At 35.4% G+C, this 23,812-nt stretch overlaps 2 protein-coding genes across 2 annotated transcripts in view; one reads left to right on the plus strand and one right to left on the minus strand.

The window, feature by feature from the left end:
• Positions 1-297, plus strand: part of LOC106871297 (cytoplasmic tRNA 2-thiolation protein 2-A) — a 33,020-nt gene extending 32,723 nt beyond the window's left edge. The window contains exon 15 of the mRNA XM_014917681.2: positions 82-297. Coding sequence (XP_014773167.1) covers positions 82-160 — 79 coding nt within the window. The 3' untranslated portion in view covers positions 161-297. The remainder of the gene's footprint in view (positions 1-81) is intronic.
• A 706-nt stretch (positions 298-1,003) lies between these two features.
• LOC106871296 (translocon-associated protein subunit alpha) overlaps positions 1,004-23,812 on the minus strand; it is a 29,436-nt gene continuing 6,627 nt past the window's right edge. Inside the window, exons 2-9 of the mRNA XM_014917680.2 lie at positions 14,851-14,990; positions 13,569-13,662; positions 12,682-12,809; positions 10,509-10,640; positions 7,486-7,565; positions 3,765-3,843; positions 2,539-2,641; positions 1,004-1,285 (exon numbers count right to left, since the gene is read on the minus strand). Coding sequence (XP_014773166.1) covers positions 1,200-1,285; positions 2,539-2,641; positions 3,765-3,843; positions 7,486-7,565; positions 10,509-10,640; positions 12,682-12,809; positions 13,569-13,662; positions 14,851-14,990 — 842 coding nt within the window. The 3' untranslated portion in view covers positions 1,004-1,199. The remainder of the gene's footprint in view (positions 1,286-2,538; positions 2,642-3,764; positions 3,844-7,485; positions 7,566-10,508; positions 10,641-12,681; positions 12,810-13,568; positions 13,663-14,850; positions 14,991-23,812) is intronic.

A 23,812-nucleotide genomic window follows, 5' to 3' on the forward strand; every position in this document is an offset into this window, starting at 1 on the left:
TTTAAATAAATTTATATTTAAATTTAGAGGGGGGAAAAAAAAAAAGCATTGTTCAATATACAATGTTCCTGTCTTTTACAGTTTACTACAGGAAGATTATATCAGAGACTTTCTTCTTGAGCCTTCAAATGAAAATATACTTAACACTGGTGACAGTTGATGAAAATTAAACTTTTATGATATTTAAAAATCTTAATTAGCAGAGTGAACTAAATGTGGAGACTAGGAAACACTACTTCAAGCAATGGGTCCAAAGGAGTAGTTCTATTTTACAATAAAAAAAATATTCTATCATGCTGCCAGAGTCTTTTCTATTAAATCTCCCTATCAGCAATCACCATTCATCTGTCTGTCACTCTCCCACCTTTACTTCCTCTTTTACTTAATACTCACTCTTTTTATTTGTCTTGCTGGAACAAAACAATCTCTCTAGTACCACTGTCACAATAAAATGCATCCAATTCACTCTGTAAAGTGACTGATGATAGGAAAGGATTCTAACCATAGAAATCATGTTAGAAACAGAACTTACAACATGGAGTTCTCCAACTGTTTAGTAGAGAAGAAACTGATCAAAAGCTGACTTGGACTGTGATGACTCCTAACGCATGCTTATGTGGAAAAGCAAATGTAAAATGATGACAATGACAAGCAAATTAAGAAAATGTTAATTACTTAATTGTAATTAATTTCTTTCCTTTTGGCACAAGGAAATATGTTTGATTTTAGCTCTTGACCTTTCAAATCCTTTTGATTATATTAAAAAAATAACCAAATGCTTGGAAAATGTGGCTTTTCTTATGGATGTGCTGCAGTGATGATGTTTTCTCCCACTCCCTCTGATATAGTGTTTTTAATGCTGCACGTCCACCATAGATGTTATTTCAGGACAAATACCACAGTAGCTGGCCTATCAACAGTGTACATACATTACATATGATACTTATAGAACATCATTTATGAAGTAAACAAAATAGTTGGTTAGAAAAATGAAAATGAAGAATTTAGTTAGAAATTAAGTCCTTTTATTCCTCTAGTTCAACATTCATACAAAGGGAAAATCCTACTTATAATTTGGGGGAACTTGGACTTTTTTCGTGGAATAAATTTTATTTTTAGAAGTAGAAAAGTTTCTCTCCTAACAACATGGCAAGGAGAAAATTTAAGAATTGTTAACCTTGGTTTAATTAACAACTCTGTTATTCTTCTCCAGCTCCTGTAAAGCGCTTGTTTTGACGGCGCTTTCTTGGTGATACCTTTGGGGTCCCTCTGCGGGGGGATCGGTCTGAAAGGAAAAAGAAAATGTATACACACATACAGTTTGAGAATTAGAGGCTTTCAATACTTTCCAAGTTTGAAAAGGCAATGATGTTACATCATCATCTATCATCTGCTTTCCATGCTAGCATGGGTTGGACGTTTTCATTGGGGACTAGCGAACCAGATGGCTACACCAGACTCCAATCTGATCTGGAAAATAGTTTCTGCAGCTGGATGCCCTTCCTAACGTCAACCACTCCAAGAGTGTAGTGGGTGCTTTTTATGTGCCACCGGCACGAGGGCCAGTCTGGCAGTACTGGCAGCGGCCACGCTCAAATGGTGTATTTTACGTGCCACCTGCACAGGAGTCGGTCCAAAGTTTTGTTCACATGCCGCCGGCACAAGTGCCAATGTTTCATAACTAAGAACATAGCAATAACATAAACAATTCAGTTCCAACTAGTAATTTATAACTAGATTATGGACATTATTAACTAAGAAGTAACTAAAATACTGAAATATATAATTTAAACTGGACACCGGACCATTTTTGTACAAGGTAATATCATAAATTCAACAGTTGTCAATACTAGAGGGATGAAAGAATTTGAACCCAGAAGAAACTGGATGGTGTAAAAGCAAGTAAGTTCTCTAGCATGGAGATTACCTCAACTATGCTATTAATAATGATGATTTTCTACCTTATTCACCTAACCTAATTAATCTTGTTATTTTACACTAGTAAGATTAAAAATGAACACTAAAGGAAAGTAAAGAGTTATTTTGCTTATTAAGAGATAAAAATAGGGATGTGCTCATTGTGTCCTGCCTCAAAGATATGTAGGCTTAAAATTATGAAATAAGAGATTAATACAGTTTTTGTTGTTGTTTTGTTAGTTACTAACAAACAAATGAATCATTGCTTTAATGGATAATTAGACAGAAACTTTGAATAAAAAATTTGCTTTTTACATCATTTTAGAATAATTCAAATATCCTGCATTTTAAGCCTCGTATTTAGATCACAATCTGTATATTGTTTCATTGCCTCCAAGGGTTTAGTTTGAACTGAAAACTGTATTTCTGACAGATTTCCAGAATTTTTAATTAGATCAATGTAAAACTTCTATTACATTGACTTATTTCAAAGATTATTGCTAATATTAAATTTAATCTTGGTTTTAATTAGATGGTTATCGTTTTATAAGCTATATTTAACAATCTAGTTACCAAATAATGGCAATCAAACTGAAGAACACTGAAACAAGATTTACTTACTCATTTCTTGAAGTATTTCCTTTGGGAGCCATTCGTAATCTACATCGTTCTTCTCTGTACCAAGTTCTACAGTCACTCTTGGCTTTACTGTTCTCGTCTTTCTCTGAAATGAAATGAGCCTATCTTCTTTACTTTGTCATTAAATGCTATGTACTGAAGTTTCTGTTAATTAGTATCTCAGCAAATCATTTCTACACTTTCAAGGCAAAAAGTAATGAGTAATAATTTCTGAAATTGGTGATTTTTAGTACAGTTCTTTATAAATAAGATAGGATATTGCCCTTCCCCCTTTGATGAGGTTTATGTTGAAAAAGTGTAGAGAGAGTGAAATGTAGAGCTCCAGAAATGAAGGATTAGGCAAAGTATTTAATGCAAAATATGTGATGGTGTAGGAGGAGAAGGTAGGTGTGTGTGTATATATATATATATATATATATATATATATATATACATACAATGAGAGAGAGAGAAAACAGTTCAGAGATTACAGTAATAGTGTTGAAAGAAACTGCATCTGTAAACTAGTGATTGCAGAATTTTTGTCAACCAGCCAAATGACCTTTTGGAAGCAGCTTAGATTAAAAGTGTGTACAGTAAGTAGTACAGTCAACTATGTGATTTGTACTCCAAAATGATCATCAGCTTTGTAGGGTCAGCAACTGGTCAAGGCCAAAGTACCTCCAAAATGTAAGGACGAATCATAGTCTTTTTGATGCAGTTATTGAAAAATGTGAAGCTGAGTATCTAATGTTTTAGAGGTTTGTTATTCACAACCATTGAGGGTGAAGCAAAGACTGTTTCCTTTGATATGTAATGAGATGTGTAGATTAGCTGTCATGTCTCCAATCGAAAGATAATCTTAAGAGCTTCATTATTTAGTGTAAGCTTAAGGTGTAAAGCAGAGTGCCAACTGCATATGAATGGGTGTTGTTAATGGCCACAAAATGTTGTCACCTTTAATAGACAGAGTGTGGGAGACATTCAGGTACATAAAAGTTGTTAGAATGCAGGTAAGAGAGAGCCCCGTTGATATGTTGTAATGGTATAGTCTTTCAGGAAACTTCTGATCCAAGAAACAAGAGGCTTGTGTACACTGTAGGCAGCAATGTTTGCTCTAGTATATGAAATCTAAACCCTACAACCAGAAAAGCTGTATCTTGTTCATCTTGACATTATACAACAAAATAACAAAAAAAATCATGGAAATTGACTTTATTTCTACTTACGCCAAATGAAGCTAGAAGTTGCTGGGCTCCAACGAGTATCAAGACAATGACAGCAGCCAAGAAAACATAGAGAAAGAAACTGAAAAAAGAAAATAAATTAATTAAAGATGTGAAACAGAAATATCAAACTACATTCACAAATCATAAACTACATTCATTCTTTTGTGACCATTTTCCTAATAACTTTTAATTAATTTTGAAAATAACTAAGTATTTGGAAGGATTTACTAAGACAACAATTATTAAACTGGTGTTTGGGGCATAACTAAAAAGGAACAGATTCATACAAAAATTGTGATGAAAGGTTTTAATTTAAATATGAACACTTTCAAAAGAGGGAGGTTTTGTAGCACAAAACCAAGGACAGCCTCAGGTGGGTTAGTATTGAAAGGATTATGTTAATTTACAAATAGTTGGCTGTTACCAGTGCCATGTAAATGGCATCCATGAAATCATAATTGTGGCCGTTGCTGGAAATGTGCCTCACAGAAGCATTGACAAGTGACTGACACCTTTCAAAATCGGCTGTGCTTGAGAACGTGGCTGTTGCCGGTGTCATGTAAATGGCACCCTTGCTGGTGGCACATAAAACACATCCATTATACTCCGAGAGTGGTTGGCATTAGGAAGGGCATCCACCTGTAGTAAACTTGCCAAATCAGACTGGAACCTGGTGCAGCTCTCCGGCTTATCAGTTCCAGTCAAACCATCTAACCCATGCCAGCATGGAAAGTGAGCATTAAATGATGATAAAGTGGGAATGAAGATTAATACAAAAACAAAAGACAACTCTTAGGCAGTTTTCACATTTTAAATCAAAAATTGATAATAGCTAATTACAGGACAGATTTTACAATATTTTAACACATGATTTAGAGCAGTGAACTGGGAGAATTGTTAGAGTACTGGACACAAAGCCTTGCAATATTTCTTCCAACTCTTTATGTTCTGAGTTCAATCCTGACTTTCATTCCTCCAAAGTTGATAAAATAAACTGTTATGTACTGAGGTTAATGTAATTGACTATACCACCCAACTCAAAAATTGCTAGCTTTGCACCTAAATTGGAAACAACAATTAAGGTAATAATGATTTAGGGCCATGGATTGGCAAAATTGTTTGAACATTGGACAAAATATCTAGCAGTATTTGTTCTGGCACTTTATGCTTAGAGTTCAAATATCAAGGCCTTCTTTGATATAGTAGCAACTAATCAAAAACTTATTGGGGTTCCACAAACACAATATATAATCTGGGTATGGCTGTGTTGTAAGAAGTTTGCTTCCAACTACATGGTTCCAAGTTCAGTTCCACTGTGTGGTACCTTGGGCAAGTGTATTCTACTATAGCAACAAGCTGACCAAAGCCTTAAGTGGATTTGGTAGACAAAAATTGAAAGTAGTAGTAGTAGTAGTGTGTGTGTGTGTGCACGTGGTTGTCTCCCAGCACTGCCTAACAGCCAGTTTTGGTGTGTTAATGTTCCTGTAACTTATTAGTTCAGCAAAAGAGGACACTAGAATAAGTATCAGGCTTTGTTCAATTAAAATTCTTCAAGGTGGTGCCACAGTGTTATGACTGGAACAAGTAAGAGATAAAAGAAAGATCCCAGACCATGATAGAGGTACATTTAAATGATAATGGAAAGATAAAAAAAAAAAACTACAAAGTGCCCCCTAACTGGCTCCTGTGTCGGTGGCATGTAAAAAGCACCATCTGAACATGGTTGATGCCAGTGCCCCCTAACTAGCTCCCATGCTGGTGGCACATAAAAAGCACCACTACAATTTTGGAGTGGTTGGTATTAGGAAGAACATCCAGCTGTAGAAACCTTGGCAGTTCAGATTGGGGCCTGGTGTAGCCTCCTGGCCTGTCAGTCCTCAGTCAAACTGTCCAACCCATGCCAGCATGGAGAGTGGACGTTAAATGATGATGTCCTCAACAAGGATTGAGTCTTAAAATGGTACAGTTGTCAATTGTTATTGCACAGTGAACAATTTTGGGTCTCGTGCTTAGAGTAGAAAAGAAACTGGCAGTCATCTTTGTTAAATCCATTCCATACCCTACACTGAGATTTGTCCTAAAGCAGGAGTTTAGACTAAAAAAATGGTAACGGCATTTAAGTACACAGGTCATTAAGATATTTACTTGCTGTATAAGCAAATTTTGATTCATTAATTTAGCAGTGAACAAGTTGATGTAAATGAGGTTAAAAGTGAAACTAAGAGGTTCAAATGAATAAATTGACATTCTCAAATTAATTGACCCCAGTACTTATTTTTTTGTTAAGCCTGGTACTTATTCTATTGGTCTCTCATGCTGAACCACTAAGTTATAGGGACTTAAACATACCAACACTGATTGGTGGTGGAGGACAAACATAGACACAAAAGACACACACATATATATATATATATATATATATATGTGCACACAATGGGCTTCTTTCAGTTTCCGTCTACCACATCCATTCACAAAGCTTTGGACAGCCCAAGGCTATAGTAGAAGACACTTTCCCAAAATACCATGCAGTGGGACTGAACCCAGAACAATGTGGTTACAAAGCAAGCTTCTTACCACACAGCCACGCCTGAGAAAGATCTTTTTTTTTGTGGAAGACTGTCAGGTTACCCATGTATACAAGGCTCTGTTCTCTATGCCTCTGATGTTTATCCAGGGAAAATGTTACCAACTTAGGCTAATACAGTTTGGCACCAGTGTTGTTGCAGACATTGCTGTCAATATGCAAAGAGCAGGGAACAGTTCCATTAATCCATTACTCTAGATTGGTACTTTATTATTGACCCTGAAAGGGTGAAAGGCAAAGTTGATCTTGCTGAGATTTGAACTCCCAACACAGAGAATCAGAACAGATACCACTTGGCATTTAATCCAACATGAATGATACAGCCTATTTTCTGCTTTGGTGATCAACTGAAGCAATTAATATTCCAAAACTAATTTGCATTTGTCTAAATGGCATCTAATTACCTTCCTAATCAGTAAATTTTTGATGAAGCATTTGTAGGTGCAGGGATGGCTGTGTGGTTAAGAAGCTTGTTTTGCAAGCATGTGGTGTTAGGTTCAGTCCCACTCACCTTGGGTGAGTGTCTTTTACTATAGCTCCAGGCTGACTAATGTTTAGTGAGTAAAACTGGTGGAGAGAAACTGTGTGGAAGCCCATTATTTGCACATGTATAGATAGAGAGTGTGTAAGTTTATGATCATCTTCCTATTGCTTGACAACCCATATTGGTTTGTTTATATCCCTGTAACTCAGTGAGTCAGTGAAAGATATTGATAGAATATGTATCAGTCTTAAAGACAAAAAATAAATACTGGGGTCAATTTGTTCAAGCAAACCCTTCAAGGAAATGTCTCAGCATGGCTGCAGTCCAAAGATTGAAACATGTAAAAGTATCACCATAGAATTAAGAAGTTTGCTTCATAATTACTCGATGCCATTATACTGTACCTTGGGCTGACTCAAGCTTTGTGAGTGAACTTGGGTAGACAAGGTGAAAAGAAGCCTATAATATCATGTCTGCTTTTGGATGGCAGAGTGTTTTTAGTGGAAACCACTGTTGTAAGAATATGGACCTAATTAGAGTTTCTGCTTCCTTTCTTGAAAAAAGCGGATACATGTATATTCCTGACAGATCTGAAATAATACTAGCATGCATGTGTGTGTGTGTGTGTGTGAATAGAAACATATATTACTTACGTCTCTCCATCGAGGCCCTCATCAGTTTCAACAATATTGACAGTCTCATTGAATACAGCAGTCTGGTAAAAGTTACCTTCCTGAAAAGAGGTCAATTCTAGTCTGTTAGATCCTTATTTTCTCTAAGCTGTGTGCTTGTGCACGCTGCACATATATAGTTTACCACTGGTGTACAAAACTAACTAATGTGTGCTGAAAAGGCTAGTTGCCTAAAATAATTGAGTAATTATTCCAACTATATTAGTACAGGTGCTCTGGTTAGACATACTTTTGTCACAGGAAAAGAATTTGCATCCGTGCCAATTGCATGTAAAAAGCAACCTTCGAATTTTGGGCCTCATGGGAGGCAATGACAAGTGACTGAGACCTTTGGCAATATACTATTAAACCAAGTGAGATTGCAGTTGTGCCGATGCCAGTGTTTTGTAACCCTAACCACTACACTCTTGGAGTGGTTGGCATTAGGAAGGGCATCCAACTGTAGAAACTATACCAAATCAGATTGGAACATGGTGCAGCCCCTCAGCTTACCAGTTTTCAGTCAAACCATCCAACCCATGTCAGCATGGAAAACAGCCTTTAAATGATGATGATGATCTTTACTCATGCTGACCATTAAATGTTGTTTCCAATTTCTATTTAAAAAACATTTTTGTTTCTAATTTACTCCCTACTAAATGCTAGAAGGAAAACAGTGTTAGACCAACAAATATTCCAAGATAGGTCTTGTTAATCAAGTGGTCATATATTGCACTGTAAATACATTTACTATCTGAAAATCAAAAGGTTGTCATCATCATTGTTTAACATCTGTCTGCCAAGCTGACATGGGTAGGACAGTTTGACAGGAACTGGCAAGTCAGAAGACTGCACCAAGCTCTATTGTCTGTTTTGGCTTAATTGATATTTGTATTAGATATAATAGATGCAATTTATACCTAGGTATATTGTAAAGTATTTGTTAAACAAGGAGCATAAAATACATTTCAGATAAGCTCAGGTATCCTTGCATTTTAGTTTGAACTAAAGCTCGTTAAATACTTACCTACCTAGATAGATAGTTAGATAGATATTTAGATATATAACACAAACAAAATGATATTATGACGTACAGACGAGACAAACAAGTAAATGATAAGTGAAGTTAGACAAGTAAAACTCATGGTAGAAAAAGTAAAGAAATACGAAACGAAACAATTGAAAAGTGTGTACACTGGAAACAAATATACCCATGAAAGAACTAGAAAAGGATTTAACAGGTTGGGCTATAGCTTTTATCAAAGATAAGGAAGGGAAATCAGAGAGGAAAGAGAAAAAGAAACAAATGATACTGAATTTATGATACCTGTTTACATTGCAGGATTAATGTGAAAAGGGAGGAGGAAGTGGAGACACACACACTGGGTCATAGTGAGAGTAGGTGGGGAGAAGAGAAGACGAAAGACAAGGGTAAAGGCAGAAATGTAGATGGGGAGAAAATGAACGAAGGAGGAAAGTGAGAAGAGGAATGGGAGACCTCAGAGTTTGGGTGAGTGAATGTGTGTGTGTTTGTATAGTGAAATATAGCTAAATGTGTAATGTTAGATAGCATTTGACTGGAGAAATACCAACAGAATGCTGTGCATGACTTGGATAAGCAAGCAGCAGATGCAAACAATGTTATCAAAATTCTGGTAACACATCATCATCATTGTTTAATGCCCACCTACCATGCTGGCATGGGTAGCAAACTGAAATCAGTTGAGCCAGCTAATTAATATTTTGGCAGTCGAGTCTTGCTAGAAAAAGCAGTAAAATTTCCCCCAAAGCATCTCCTACCACCTTAAAAAAAAAGGTGACACTTCATTCACATAGTTTTGAATTAATCATGCATTATCTTGTAGCTTTGACATTTTGAAGATCTGATTATTTTTTAGAACAACACCTTAAGGTATGTGTGAGAAGCTGGATCTGGGCAGTTTGAACTATAAAACAGGTAGAATATTTGAGTTGGATATTGCCAGTATAAATGTTGAAGGATTAAAGAAATAATCATTGGTAACAACAAATTGAACATTAATATTATTATTATTGTTGTCATCATCATCATTCAGATGCTACCAAGGTTGGCTTTGCTTTTCATTCTTTCGGGGTCGATAAAATAAACAGCAGTAGAGCAGTGGGGGTCTATGCAATCGACTGGCTCCTCCCCGACAAATTTCAGACCTTATGCCTATCATAGAAAGAATTGTTATTCTTTACGTTCTGATGTCAAATTCTGCTGAAGTTGACTTCACCTTTTATCCTTTTATGGTCAATAAAATACCAGTGGAACACTGGGCTCAAGGTAATTGACTAGCTTCATCTCCAAATTCCAGGTTTTGTGCCTGTAGTAGAAAGGATTATAACAATTTTAATAATAATAATTATTATTATTGCTGCTGTTGAATTTAAAGTTTTAAACCATTTAATTTGTTTTAAGAAACCAATAACAATAATATTAATTGCACCAAGTGTGTTTCTATGTGGTCACTCAACCTGCCTGAAATATTGATGACAGCATAACAGCTGTAATTTAGAGGAGTAGATTTTTTTAAATTAAGGAGATTCCTTTCACAAAACAACATTTGTAAAGGTTAAACATCCACACAAAGTGAGTAGAAGAGCATACATTAAAGTAGTTAGGAGTCGATTAGAAATTAATAGGATCAAGAATCATTTACAAAGACAAAATACAGTTAAGTGATGTGAAGAACACAGACTAAGACAATAGTAGGTGATGGTAAGGAAAGACAACTGGATAGAATTGTCTTTCTGACTGCAAAACATGAATACATTGAATGATAATGATGGTAGATATGATAGTGACAATGAGATAACAGATTATTTTCAGGATTAAAAGCTGATAAAAATGAAAAAGAAGTGCATGAAAATAATTTCCTCTTTATGAATGATAATGAATTGGAGATAAAGACACTCCTGTACCCTTATTTACCACAATTTTACAGTACTGAGAATAGATTATTTATCAAATTTAAACTCACTGCATCCTGGTAATTTATATTCAAAACAAGTCCAAAGGGTCGAGCATGTAAAGCTTCATTTGGGATAAATTCATATTCAAAGCTGGCCTGTCTTTTGGGCTCTATAGCTTGGTTATAACGAACAGTGGTGAACTGAAAGAAATTAATGTTAAATAGATAAATAAGGTTTTACTTATATCTTAAGTGATATTTACACAACTGACAATAATAACGTCACTCTACAGAACAGTCATCAGTTTTAGTAATGAGTACAATTGTGATGCTGCTGACTTCATGGAAACTAATGGTTTAGGTCTCAATAACTTATAGCAAAGCTGCAGTAGCAAACACAAAAAAGCATACAGCAAGCTTAACTATTAATAATGAAACCAGTCACAGACAGAAAAACATGACCTATCTTGGAACATCTTGCTCTCCTAGAATAGAATTTTAACAAATACAGTAAACAACTCAACCTGTTATGAGGTTTTCTTAAAAAAAATAAACTTCTACTTGATAATTTAACCACAAAACTATTCCAAGAAGTCAGAGGTCAAAGCATGAAGCAAAACCAGCATCTGGATCTAATTTGCAACAGAAAATGTTGTCAATCCATCAACAAGCAAACCTTAATAGTGCAGATGATGAGAATTTCTTTGAACAAGAAATTGGTTATACAGAAGCTTGTCTGAGATTAAAGAAATTAATATCTAAGTTAAAATATAGACTGACTACTCAATCAAATATTCTGTGTGATCACAAAGCTGTGGAATCAGATTCAGAAGCAATTATTGGATTGCTGGGGTAGGAGTTAGTAAAACCGTACAAACACTAGTTAAATGTAAATTGTAATATAATGTCTCAAAATTTCCAGTTTGACAGATACTAATTTAATATTTCTGCACTGAAAACAATCAAATAAGAACTTCTATTTAAAAGGATCTGGTAGAAGAAATACTGTTTCTAAGAATATAACATCAGTTGATTTTGGATTTTGAATTTTGATTTAGCTGTTGCTTTGATGTAATGTAGGCACAGGTATGCTTGTGTGGTTCAGATATTTGCTTCCCAACCATATGGCTTTGGTTTCAGTTCCACTTATTGGCATGTTGGGTGAGTGTCTTCTGCTATAGCCTTGTAAGTAGATTTGGTAGACAGAAACTAAAGAAGCCTTTCATGTGTATGTGTTTCCATCATATTCACTGGTTTGTAAACAATGGCTTCCTGTTGGCACCATTAGCTTGTATGTAGTCCACTTTGAAAGAGTATCCAGGCTACATGACATGTTGCACAATCTTTGTAAATAAAAGGCTCCTTAAATGGTGTTCCAATTCCACACTTAAAACCTGTCCAGACTGTTAGTTGTTTAATAGACTGGGAGATTACAACCTCACTTGGAAACGAGTGGAGGTTGAAAAAGTAGACATCAAAATGAAAATGGTGATGTTTCTATAATAAATTCTGTAAGGATAAACTTTCCAATATTTTAAAACAATTTTTATTACATGATGATAATTTTATATTCAAAGAATGCTTTATTCTCAGAAATGAAGGGCTATGAATCTAATTCAGTTTATTTCTTTTAAAATGGTTATTGTGTAAATCGCTTTGAGTGTTCAGCTCCTTTAGTTTTAACTTTGGCATACTTTAGATTTTAGAAATAGTAAACAAGTATTTTTCATAGTGTTTATGTATGTGTATGTGCGTGTGTGTATTTCATTTATATCCTTTACTTAAAACTGCTTCTTTTAATTTTGTAGGTTTTGTTCTAATTAGTTTTAACTGATCAGATTATATTTAGAAAAAGCAATATCATGCCTCTAAACCCCAAACTTAAACAAGTTAGGGTGATAAAAAGTACCTTAATGATTCACACTAGCCAAATTTGTGTTTGCAATCATTAGTAAGAAATATGGTTAGTCTGATTAAAAAAAAAAAGGAGAAGGCATGGTTGGGGGGGGTCAGTGGTTAATCAATCATAAATCAAAGAATTAGAGTCAAAGGTTTTGTGCACTGACTCCACAGCCTTGCGTGATCATTCACAGATATATAATCACCAACATAAATACACAACATCTCACAGACATCTGACATTGGGTCTTTAAAAAAATTCAAATGCATAACCACATACACACACACACACACACACACACATATACAAATAAATTATATTTCAGGAAATTGTGGCACTTACATTCTGGATATAAAATGAGAAGTCTTGAGGATATCTAAGAGAAGCTTCCATAGTGTCAACAGTAAAGTCATTCTTGCCAATATTCGTGAAACCAACTAATATCCGGACAGGCTTTCCAGCTGGCAGTTCTATATAAGAAATAGATGAAATGACTAAACAAAGTGCTACCACTTGAAATGTTGGGCCATAACAAACTAACACTACTTTCAGAAGTTATGTGGCTGAGAGAGAGAGAGAGAAAGAGAGAGAGTAGGGTAGTTATTTTAGCCAACATCTGACTACTAATTACCGTGGCCCTCCAGTCTGCTAAAATATATGTGGACTGTTATAGTATTTAGTGTTTCTGGGTAAGACTAAGAAATACTTCAAGAGAAAAGTAAAATATTTTTACCTGGAGTCTAAAACTATGTCAGTATCATTAACTACTCTTTGAAGTACAAGAAAGTTCTTAATCATTATAAAGTGTCCACTCAGTTCTATATTTAAGAGATGAGGAATTCTGTACACTATTTACATTTGACAAATATCTGTCAAATGTAAAGAAGGTATCCATAGTTTAAAAATTTAACTTTATAACCAGTAGCTATAGTCCAAATATTCACAACAATTATGTAAACATTTAAAGCCTATCAATGAAGCCACGAAAGCATTATATAGAAATTATATTGGTATTATAACTATATAATATATTCGAATTATGTATTGTGACAGAATATGTAAGCTCAGTTTGATAGCTAAAGTTTTGCATTGATTATCTATTGATTAATAATTTATGGTTATGTCTAAGATTAATTAATATTGATAATTAATGTGCTCAGTAATCAGATTCTAAACTTCTGACACAAAGGCAGAATATTTTCAAATAATTACTCTGAAGATATCCTCACCTGTAGATGTCACTGGCTTGATGAAAAGAATGTAGGTATCAGCAAAAGGTGATGCACTCAATGGTTTTTCATCATCATCATCTTCTTCTTCTCCCTGAAATAAAAACATAATAAATTTAAACACTATTTCCTAGGATAGTTTTTAAGTAGAAGACAAAAGTTTTAGTAGCAGAAACTCTTAAAAATGATCAAAAGTGACAAAATTGAATCTCACCAATAAGATTTAAATTGAATAAGATGTCCATCTCTAAAATAAACCCATTTATTAAACTATTTCTTCAATTCCTATTTCAAAACTATAAAGCAAAATCTCATTGCTTTTCATTGGATATTTTGATAAATTCGTTAACCATGGATTCCAATTTTTTGAAGTCGTTAACCTTCATAATTCCTTATTACTAAACCCAGTTACAGGAATATAGATAGCATGATAAATCTCTGCACACCAAAAGATCTCAAAGTTAGTTCCTGAAGCAGATGAGATCAATCTCCTCATCAATAAGATGTCAGTTGATTGCATATGATATTAGCCACTAGATAACCTGGTATCTACAGGTCACAGCTAAATAGGACACTGACAAGACACCTATACCAGATATTAAGTGCTGGTCATCATTAACACATCAACTTAAGCCTTTTACTTTTACTATGTGAATAGCACATAATAAATACACATGCATGCAATATCATCATCATCGTTTAACGTCCGCTTTCCATGCTAGCATGGGTTGGACGATTTGACTGAGGACTGGTGAACCAGATGGCTACACCAGGCTCCAATCTGATTTGGCAGAGTTGCTACAGCTGGATGCCCTTCCTAATGCCAACCACTCCAAAAGTGTAGTGGGTGCTTTTATGTGCCACCGGCACGAAGGCCAGTCAGGAGGTACTGGCAATGGCCACACTATATTAAAATTAATGAATGGAATGGAGTTATCACCAGATCACACTGATCTTTTATCAGACTTCTAACGTTGGTACAATGCCTTCACACATCTGGGTGAAGGCATGGTATAGTCAACTATAAGAGGCCCCAGTACTCGACTGGTATTTTATTTCTTTCTTAAGCCTGGAAGGATGAATAGCAAGGTTTATATCAGCAGGATTTTAACACAAAATGTAAAAAGCATGTAAGTAAAGACTGCAAGACATATTTCGTTTGTTCCTCTGCTTTCTTGACACTTTAATAACTTTTGTGTAACTTAACTTGATACTTTAACATTTATGGAGTGAATGGAAAAAGACAATTCTCAGCCACTATACCTCAAGAGGGATGACTCACTTTATCTGATACTGCAGATTCTGTTTCAACTGTCCCTGCTTCTTCGCTTGCTCCATCATCTGTTTCTACAGTGGCTTCTTCCTCTTCCCCTTCAACAGGATCAGCATCTTCTGCCATTGCCAATCCATTCTGGCAACCTCCTACAGAAAAAAAAAAAAGACATTTTTTCCCATCTTCGTATAATATGATATTGCTTTCTGGTGTTGAAATAAGATCAAAAATTTGTAAGAAAGCGATATCCAGTCAATAAACTGAAATCAGAATATAACAAACTTAATTTTAACAATCCAACATGGTTAAAGGCAAAGTCATTCTGTATGCACATTTCTTGTTATTTTCACTCTTGACAATGTGAGAACAAATGCATGAAATAATTCTTTTTTATTTTTGGTCTAATCTGACACAGAATGCAAAGAAAGAAAACTAAAAGCTTAATCCTTTATTCTTTTTACCTTTAACCCTTTAGCATACAAGTCATATCTGGCCCCAAATTTTCTCCCTGTTTTATGTTAAAGCTGGCCAAATCTAGCTTCTCATCTATACCTAACAATGTCGTTCAAAACATAAGCAACCATGTCATAGAAATCTCAAAACTACAAAGATAATGCATGATTAATTCAAATCAATGTGAATGAATATGTATTACAGTTGATAAAATAATCTGAATGCTAAAGGGTTGTATGATATTAATCATTTATATGGAAACAAATGTTTCAAGGCCATTTTCCCTGCCAAAGCAGGGGTTAGACATTTCATTTTGCCCCAACTTCTCCATCTCTTGGACAACCTCCTTGCCTCTATTATTTCTAACCACATCTGCCTTGCTCCCCCTTTCTCTACATCCTCCCACATTCATTTGTCACTTCTCCACCTTGTTACCTTTAACCTTCCTCAGTACATGTCCTAGTCATCTCATTCTATTCATCAGTGACTATTTCCATCACTCTCAGCAATTCATCGTTTAAACTCCTCCCTCCCAGGATCACTCATTCACTAAACCATTCTCATTTCTCTTCTTTCCTGCTCCTCATTCATCACTGATGTCTTTACTCCTATCAGTCATGACGACTTATACATACAACATATATAACTTTCTCATCAATTTCAGTGACACTTCCTTTCCCATTACTACACCTCTCAGTTCCTAGAACTTCTTTCATGCGCATCTACTCTAGCTACCTTCACTAACTTCAATTCACCTTCTTCATTCAAATTATCTCCTAGGTAACAAAATGTTTTCACACCTTCCATCTTCATTTTCTTTCAAGAGCTAACTCACATTCCCTCCCTCCCATCTGCAGTTCTCACCTTAGACATGTCATACTTAAGTAACTACAACACTACAACAGCTCTGATGAACCTGCCTGCACACATTCCCTGTTCTGCCACCTCAGCACCTGCTTTATCATTTGCCATCACCTTTGGTTTTCTAACATTCACATTCATACCTATTACTCCCATACAGACCTTCTGCCTATTCAACTTCCCCTTCAATCCATCCATGCTCTCTGCTATTAACATCTGCCTGCAACAAGTCTCATTGTAAACCTGCCATGGCTTACTACAGAAAGTTTACCAAGGAAGTGGTAAATGGGCAGAAAAGAGAGGGTCTGCCAGTCCAAGGTTTTGTTTCCATATCTAGAATGTCTTCTCTAAATCTTTGATTCAGTTATAAGAACTAAGTCATCAGCATACACAAGTTCCCACAGTTGACCAGTCTTAACCTCCTCTGTAATGGTCTGGAGGACAGTGATAAACTAAGGAGGCTAAAAATATTTAGCTTCAATGGACCACTACCTACATACTAAATTCATGGTTGTGCTGTACACATTGCTAAGTACATCACTGCATATGGTTTGCACAACCATTGAAGGTTAGTTTCTTTAGTGACCACCAGGTTAGAGTGTGACACTCTGTCAAAGACCTTTTCTATGTTGATAAATATGAGATAAACCGATACCGCATCTCATCAAGGATACTCCTAGTTCTAATCAATTTTGCTGGGATCCTTTCACTCATTCTCACAACCTGGTCCATAAACTTGACACTCATGTAGTTTCTAACTCTAGTGCATCTCCTTTGTTCTTGTAGCAGTTAATAACAGGGTTTGAGAGACACGGAGTCTAGTGCATCAATAAGAAACAAATTCAAGTACTTTATAGCTCAACCTAAGCCCTGATTGAGTAGGTCTATGGTCAAAAGTTTTCCAGTTTTTTTCGCTTTTGTACATTAGGAATGGTGGAGGCGCAATGGCCCAGTGGTTGGGGCAGCGGTCTTACGGTCATAGGATCGCGGTTTCGATTCCCAGACTGGGCGTTGTGAGTGTTTATTGAGTGAAAACACCTAAAGCTCCACAAGGCTCCGGCAGGGGATGGTGGCGAACCCTGCTGTACTCTTCCACCACAACTTTCTCTCACTCTTACTTCCTGTTTCTGTTGTACCTGTAATTCAAAGGGCCAGCCTTGTCACACTGTGTCACGCTGAATATCCCTGAGAACTACGTTTAGGGTACACGTGTCTGTGGAGTGCTCAACCACTTGCATGTTAATTTCACGAGCAGGCTGTTCCGTTGATCGGATCAACTGGAACCCTCGACGTCGTAAGCGACAGAGTGCCGACACAAAGACATTAGGAATGATACTCTCCAATGTATGTTTTAGGTTGTTGGGGAGTTTTGGCTGTTATTACTAGCAGCCAGAATGACCATAAAGGAGCCCCTTTATTATATATGTTATAAGCTGGAAAATAACAGAGCCATAAAGATTAAAAATTGAATCATAGGTCACTAGAAGAGAATATTTAAGTAAATTTACATTCGTTTTTTCATAATACATGTGGAATAGTTCTGCTAATTTTGATGTTTGTACATTAATTTTTTAAATGAATTATCTTCACAGATAAGGTGGCAAGCTGGACAAAATGCTTAGTGGCATTTCATCTGACTTTACATTCTGAGATCAAATTCTGCTGAGGTTGACTTCGCCTTTTATCCCTTTCAAGGTCGATAAAATAAGCACCTATTGAACACTGGGGTTGATAGGATCAACTTACACCCTCCCTCGAACCTGCTGGCTTTGCGCCAAAATGTAAAACCAATAAATTATCTTCACAGACGGGTGCCCTTCATAATTATAGAATGAGAGTGGTTGCTTCTGTTTTTAATAAGACAAATTGCAATGGAAGAGAAGCAACCATGTGGAGGTTCCTGCTTTAACTTACTTAAGTAATGAAGTAAAACGGTTCTACAAAAAAAGAACTGAAACCACAGACTTCAGAATGGAAAGTAAATAATAAGTGAATAAAACTTGCAATAAAGCTTTAATTAAAGTGTCTTTTGAATGCAAGTGCAGGTATGGCTCTCTGGCTAAGAAGCTCACTTTACAAGCAAATAGCTTTGAGTTCAATCCCACAGCATAGCATATTAGGCAAGTGTATTCTACTATAGCTTTGGGCTGACCAAAGCCTTGTAAGTGAATTTAGTAAATGGAAACTGTATGGGAGCTCATGTGCATTTGTGCACTTGACAACTGGTAGTGATTTGTTTGCATTCTCATAACTTAGAGGTTTGACAAAAAGAAACTGATAGAATAAGTATCAGATTGAAAAATACAAGTACTGGGGTTGATTTGTTCAACTAAACACTACAAGGTGATACCATAGCATATCTGCAATCCAATGACTGAAACAAGTAAAGGATATTATATATATCATGGTGGGGTACACATTATTTTGGAAAACCAAAGTGAGGCATAGAACAAAAACGGTTGAGAAACACTTGGTTGAAATACAAGGCCTGAAATTTTGGCCATAGGGCTAGCCAATTACATCAACCTAAGTGTTTATTGACCTAGAAAAGATAAAGTCAACCTTGGTGGAATTTGAACTTAGAATGTAAAGTTGAAAGAAATGCTAAGCATGTTAACAACTTTATCAGCTTGCTGCCTTACACTGGGTTAGAATAAATAATAAGAACACCAATAAAGATCTGTGACAAAATTATTATTTAAGATCAAAATAGAGTAAAAAATAAATAAATAAATGAGTGGGTGGTTAACAAGCAGTGAAGACTGAAGAAAAAACTGATGTAAAATGAGGAAAGAAAAAAAAAAAATGCTGATGCAATATTTATCATAGTTGCAACAACATGTTATAAAGGTTACCATTATAAAAAAAGTGGTGGTATGAATGGTAACGAAGCATATTGGCAGAGTTGTTAAAGTACTAGGTAGAATACCTTGTGGTATTTGTTCTAGCTCCCTGCATTTTGAGTTCAAATATCAGGTCAACTTTGTCTTTCATTCTTCCTAGGTTGATCGGTAAAGTACGAGTCAAATATTAGGATTGGATTTTTTTCTTCTTGTTCTCTCTTGGAATCAGTTGTGTCATGTCATGAGAAGGCTTGTGATTAAGTAAGGAGGAACTAGCAATCTCTTTTCTTGAAAAAAAAAATAACTGATGTGCTTCCAAGGATGGAACAATGTGCAGTGCAGCACAGAAAGGAAATAAAGTTGGAAATGGAAGAGAAACAGAACATACACTATAAGTATGTTTAGTTTTATCCCAATAGGTTCAGAATTTGAATACGGTTAGAGTGAAATAAACTAAGTAGTAGTAATATGCTGAAGGTAATGTATGTGACTATACTCTTGTCCAGCAAATTTGTAAATCATAAGCAAGCGGGCACCTGTGGAAAATCCACAGATAATAAATATTCAGTTTTGCAGACAATTATCTGTGGCAAAGTATAACTACCCCCTTGTCTGTCCTGTGTATCACATGTGACACACAGGACATATTTCCCAGTTGTCTAATGCCTGAAATACATGACAGTCAGTTGACGCAATGTCTGGTGAATATGGTGGATGACAGAGTACTTCCAAGTTCAGTTCCAGTAACTTGAGTAGCGTTCTTTGTGTAACAAATGGTCAAGCATTATCTTACAAGAGAATTGGCCTGTCTCTATTGACCAATCCTGGTTGTTTAATTACAAGTTCACTCATCATTTCATCCAATTGGATGATGTATACATCTGCTGGACCACCAAATAGACATCATTGGCTTTCTTTGGATTGTGTTTTCTCACCTTGTCTCTATCCAACTACTATGCAGAACACTTGCTATTGTTGAAAAGAATCCATTTTCCATAACACATAACAATATGATGCAAAAATGGTCTGCTTTTATGCTATGACAGCAGAGAACAGTAAGTTTCAAGACAACATGTCATTTAATGCTCATTCAGTTTGTGTGGTATTCGTCCAGCTTCTTTACCATAACGATTCTTTCAGATGGTCCAATGCAGTTGGAATCGAAACATCAAACCTTGCTGCTAACTCGAGCATAGTTTGAGATGTAAGTGCTTCCACTACAGTTTCCAGTTCATCATTATCCACCTTGGTTTCACATCTACCAAGAGTAAAGACACCAGACTGGAACTTCTCAAACCATCGACATACAGTGTGCTCATTCACATCTTCACCAAAAACCTTATTGATGTTTCGAGCCGTCTGGGATGTATTGGTTCCATGATGGAACTCATATTCATAAGCAACACAATTTTTGATTTATCCATGGATTCACAAAAATTGATTTACAAAAGAAAACTCACAATATAATCAGACACCATGAATTGCATTTTGAAAAATGATGATGTAACCCTTCAGTGTTGTAAAACAAAGCATTGTCAGGATAAAACATCAGAGTTAACGACTGTCAAACTTGGTGCATAAGAAAATCGGACATTTCATTCTTAATGACCTGATATTTATATGTGTGTGTGTGTGTGTATCATAATGCTCACTATTCCATACTGACATGAATCAGAGTTTATTGGAGTAATTCTCAACACCCGGATGCCCTCCTTGTTGTCACCTTTCAACTGTTTCTAAGCAAGATAATGCTTTGGCAGAATATTTGAAATGAATGGCTGCTTGTATGATAGTGTCACTCATTTACAGCTATCACACAATGTAAAGACAAGGAAACACAAACATGTACATACAGTGAGCGTTTTTTAGTGTCTTTATATCAAATCCACTGACAAGAAATTTATAAATAATGTGGATTGACGATATCTATGGACAAAAAACAGCATAATTTTAGAAATAAAGACAAATTTAATCTTGCTTTATAGGTATTAGGAAATGAGACCTTACACTAAATTTGGTAAGAGTGCAAGTAAAATTGAAATATTGAAATATGTGGCTGTGTGTTAAGAAGCTTGCTTCCCAACCACATGGTTTTGGGTTCAGTCCTACTGCATGGCATTTTGAGTAAGTATCTGCTACTATAGCCCCAGTTCAATCAAAGCTTTGTGACAGAAACTGAAAGAAGCCCATCATATAAAATATGTGTCTTTGACAACCGGTGTTGTTTTGTTTATGTCCCCATAACCTAGAGACTGATAAATTAATGCACCAGGCTTAACAAAACAGGAAAAAGAGTACTCGGGTTGATTTGCTTAACTAAAACCCTTCAAGGCAATAGTATCCCAGGACAGCTGCAGAGTAATGACTGAAACAAGTTAAAAGACAATGCAGTTGCCAAAGATGTTTCTTCATTATAATTAGATTTTCACCAAGGAAGATAAATCTGTGAAACCTTTCATCTAATTTCTGACCTTGCACTTAGATTAGAAACTGAATCCCCAGTCTCAATTTACAGATTGGTACAAAAGTATTACTGTTTTTATATGCAATTTATTCCGAATTTTCAAATATTCTTCTTCCAAAAGCTTTCTACAATAAATTAGCACATGTGGCTGTACCAGTGACTAAATTTAACTTTCATATCACTGGCCAGGAAAAAAAAAAAAAGAAAAAAGTAACTTTGTTTATTCTACTGACAAGATGTTGTATACACTCTGCCAAATGCCTTACAGCTATACTTGTACTGGAAGCTTTACAATATCATTCACTGAAACTATTCCTGGAAGAAGGGTTCTAAATTTAACTCTTACTATTATAGAAACCCAATCGGGAGGTGCTTTATATATAGTTTAACACTCTGAAACACATACACTGACTTCCAAACAGTAGCTTGTTAGTCAAAAGTTTTATGTTTCAGATCTGAAAGAAATATTAGATTACAGAAGAGCTAATTAACTTGTAAAGACTCTATAAATACATTTTATTCATTATATAAATAAATGGTATGATACATGCATGCTAGGCCTTAGGTTTATCTTATCTATTTCCCCTCAGACCATGAGCAGATGGGTCAGCAAAACAGACATTAAATTTGTAAAATAAGCTAAGATTGGTACAGTTATTTTCTTGATTATATGCTTTAATGTCATACCTGAGATGAGTTATTGTTCAAACTATTTATTCATTTTGGACCATTAACTTCAACTTTAAGAGATGAAGACATTTTAATATTTACATCAGTAATTCACGATTAAAATACAGTGAAGATGTAAATAAAAATAAGTTTCATTTCTAACGCTGGCATTAATAGTCTGAGAAACTATTATTACATTAAACACAACTGTTTTTTGTTTATACAATTACTCATTTCCTTGGATTTTAGCCTTTTGTTTTGCTAGATGTAAAATAACAACATTGCTCAACATCACACAGGCAGTTATTGTATTGTTGTATGTAGATTGGTGCAATACAAAGTCCATTAGGAATAGGAGGAGGAGGAGAGGAAGCCACTGAAGAATTACACCAGTATATAAATCATGGCTGTACTTTGCCATTTACCTACAGAATTTTAGAAAATACCTATGTAGGGAAAAAGATTTTACACACTGGCATATTGACAGATTCAGTGGAACTGCATCAGTGACCAAGCTGCAGTTGTGCAACAAAAATGTTGACATTAAATTAATAATGTTTAAGTTTAGTTAACAGCTTTTGTTTTCAAATGGCTAATATGTATTTTTCATATTATAATTGTTTTAGTTTCAACACACAATCTCAGATCAAATCATATTTGCTTGGTACATACACTTCTGAAATACTAACATGGTTTTATAAGATGATAATTTATTTTCAAATGCAGAAACACTGTTAGAACAGCAGTTCTGCTGTTCTAACGGCTCTTCTGCGTTTGAAAATAAATCATCATCTTGTATCTTATAGAAAACAAATTTTAGTTTGTTAATATTTATATACACAAAGATGTTCTTACAAATTTTGTCTAAATTTCTGAGATAAGGAAATATTATTACACTGATTTATTTGTTCTAACATCATCATCTTGGTTGTTAGTATCATGTTCTGGCTGTGATACCTTTTGGATTTCTTCGTACTGAGTTTGGTAATAGTCTCAGAATTTGGAATAAACCTTTTCTTAAATCCCCAAGAATAGATTGTACTCATTTCATTGTCAACAGTAGGGATATTCTCTGTATTATTCTAGTACTTGTGATACAGCCTGTATTATTTTGTTTGAACCTCAATGTATGTAGATTGACTAACCCAGAGACTGAACTCATACTCACCAGCTAAACTACTACACCTAATCAATGCTTATATTCACTATCTCAGCAATAATTACCATATCTACTCATGCATAAGTCACAACTCTAATTTTAAATCGCAGTACAAAATTTTTTTCCTTTCATTGATTTAGATTTGCCCTGTGTATAAGCTGCACCCCAGTTTTTGCAGTTAAAATCAAGCATAAAATAGTGTTACTTGAATAAATATAGTGTTACATGTCAAGAGTTGTAGTTTAGCTAGTGGGTCAGTCAAGCTATATATACATCATCATCATCATCGTTTAACGTCCGCTTTCCATGCTAGCATGGGTTGGACGATTTGACTGAGGACTGGTGCAACCGGATGGCTACACCAGGCTCCAATCTAATTTGGCAGAGTTTCTACAGCTGGATGCCCTTCCTAACGCCAACCACTCAGAGAGTGTAGTGGGTGCTTTTACGTGTCACCCGCACGAAAACGGCCATGCTCGAAATGGTGTCTTTTATGTGCCACCCGCACAAGAGCCAGTCCAG

Source organism: Octopus bimaculoides, chromosome 20 (assembly GCF_001194135.2).
Source record: "Octopus bimaculoides isolate UCB-OBI-ISO-001 chromosome 20, ASM119413v2, whole genome shotgun sequence".
Lineage (NCBI taxonomy): Eukaryota > Metazoa > Mollusca > Cephalopoda > Octopoda > Octopodidae > Octopus > Octopus bimaculoides.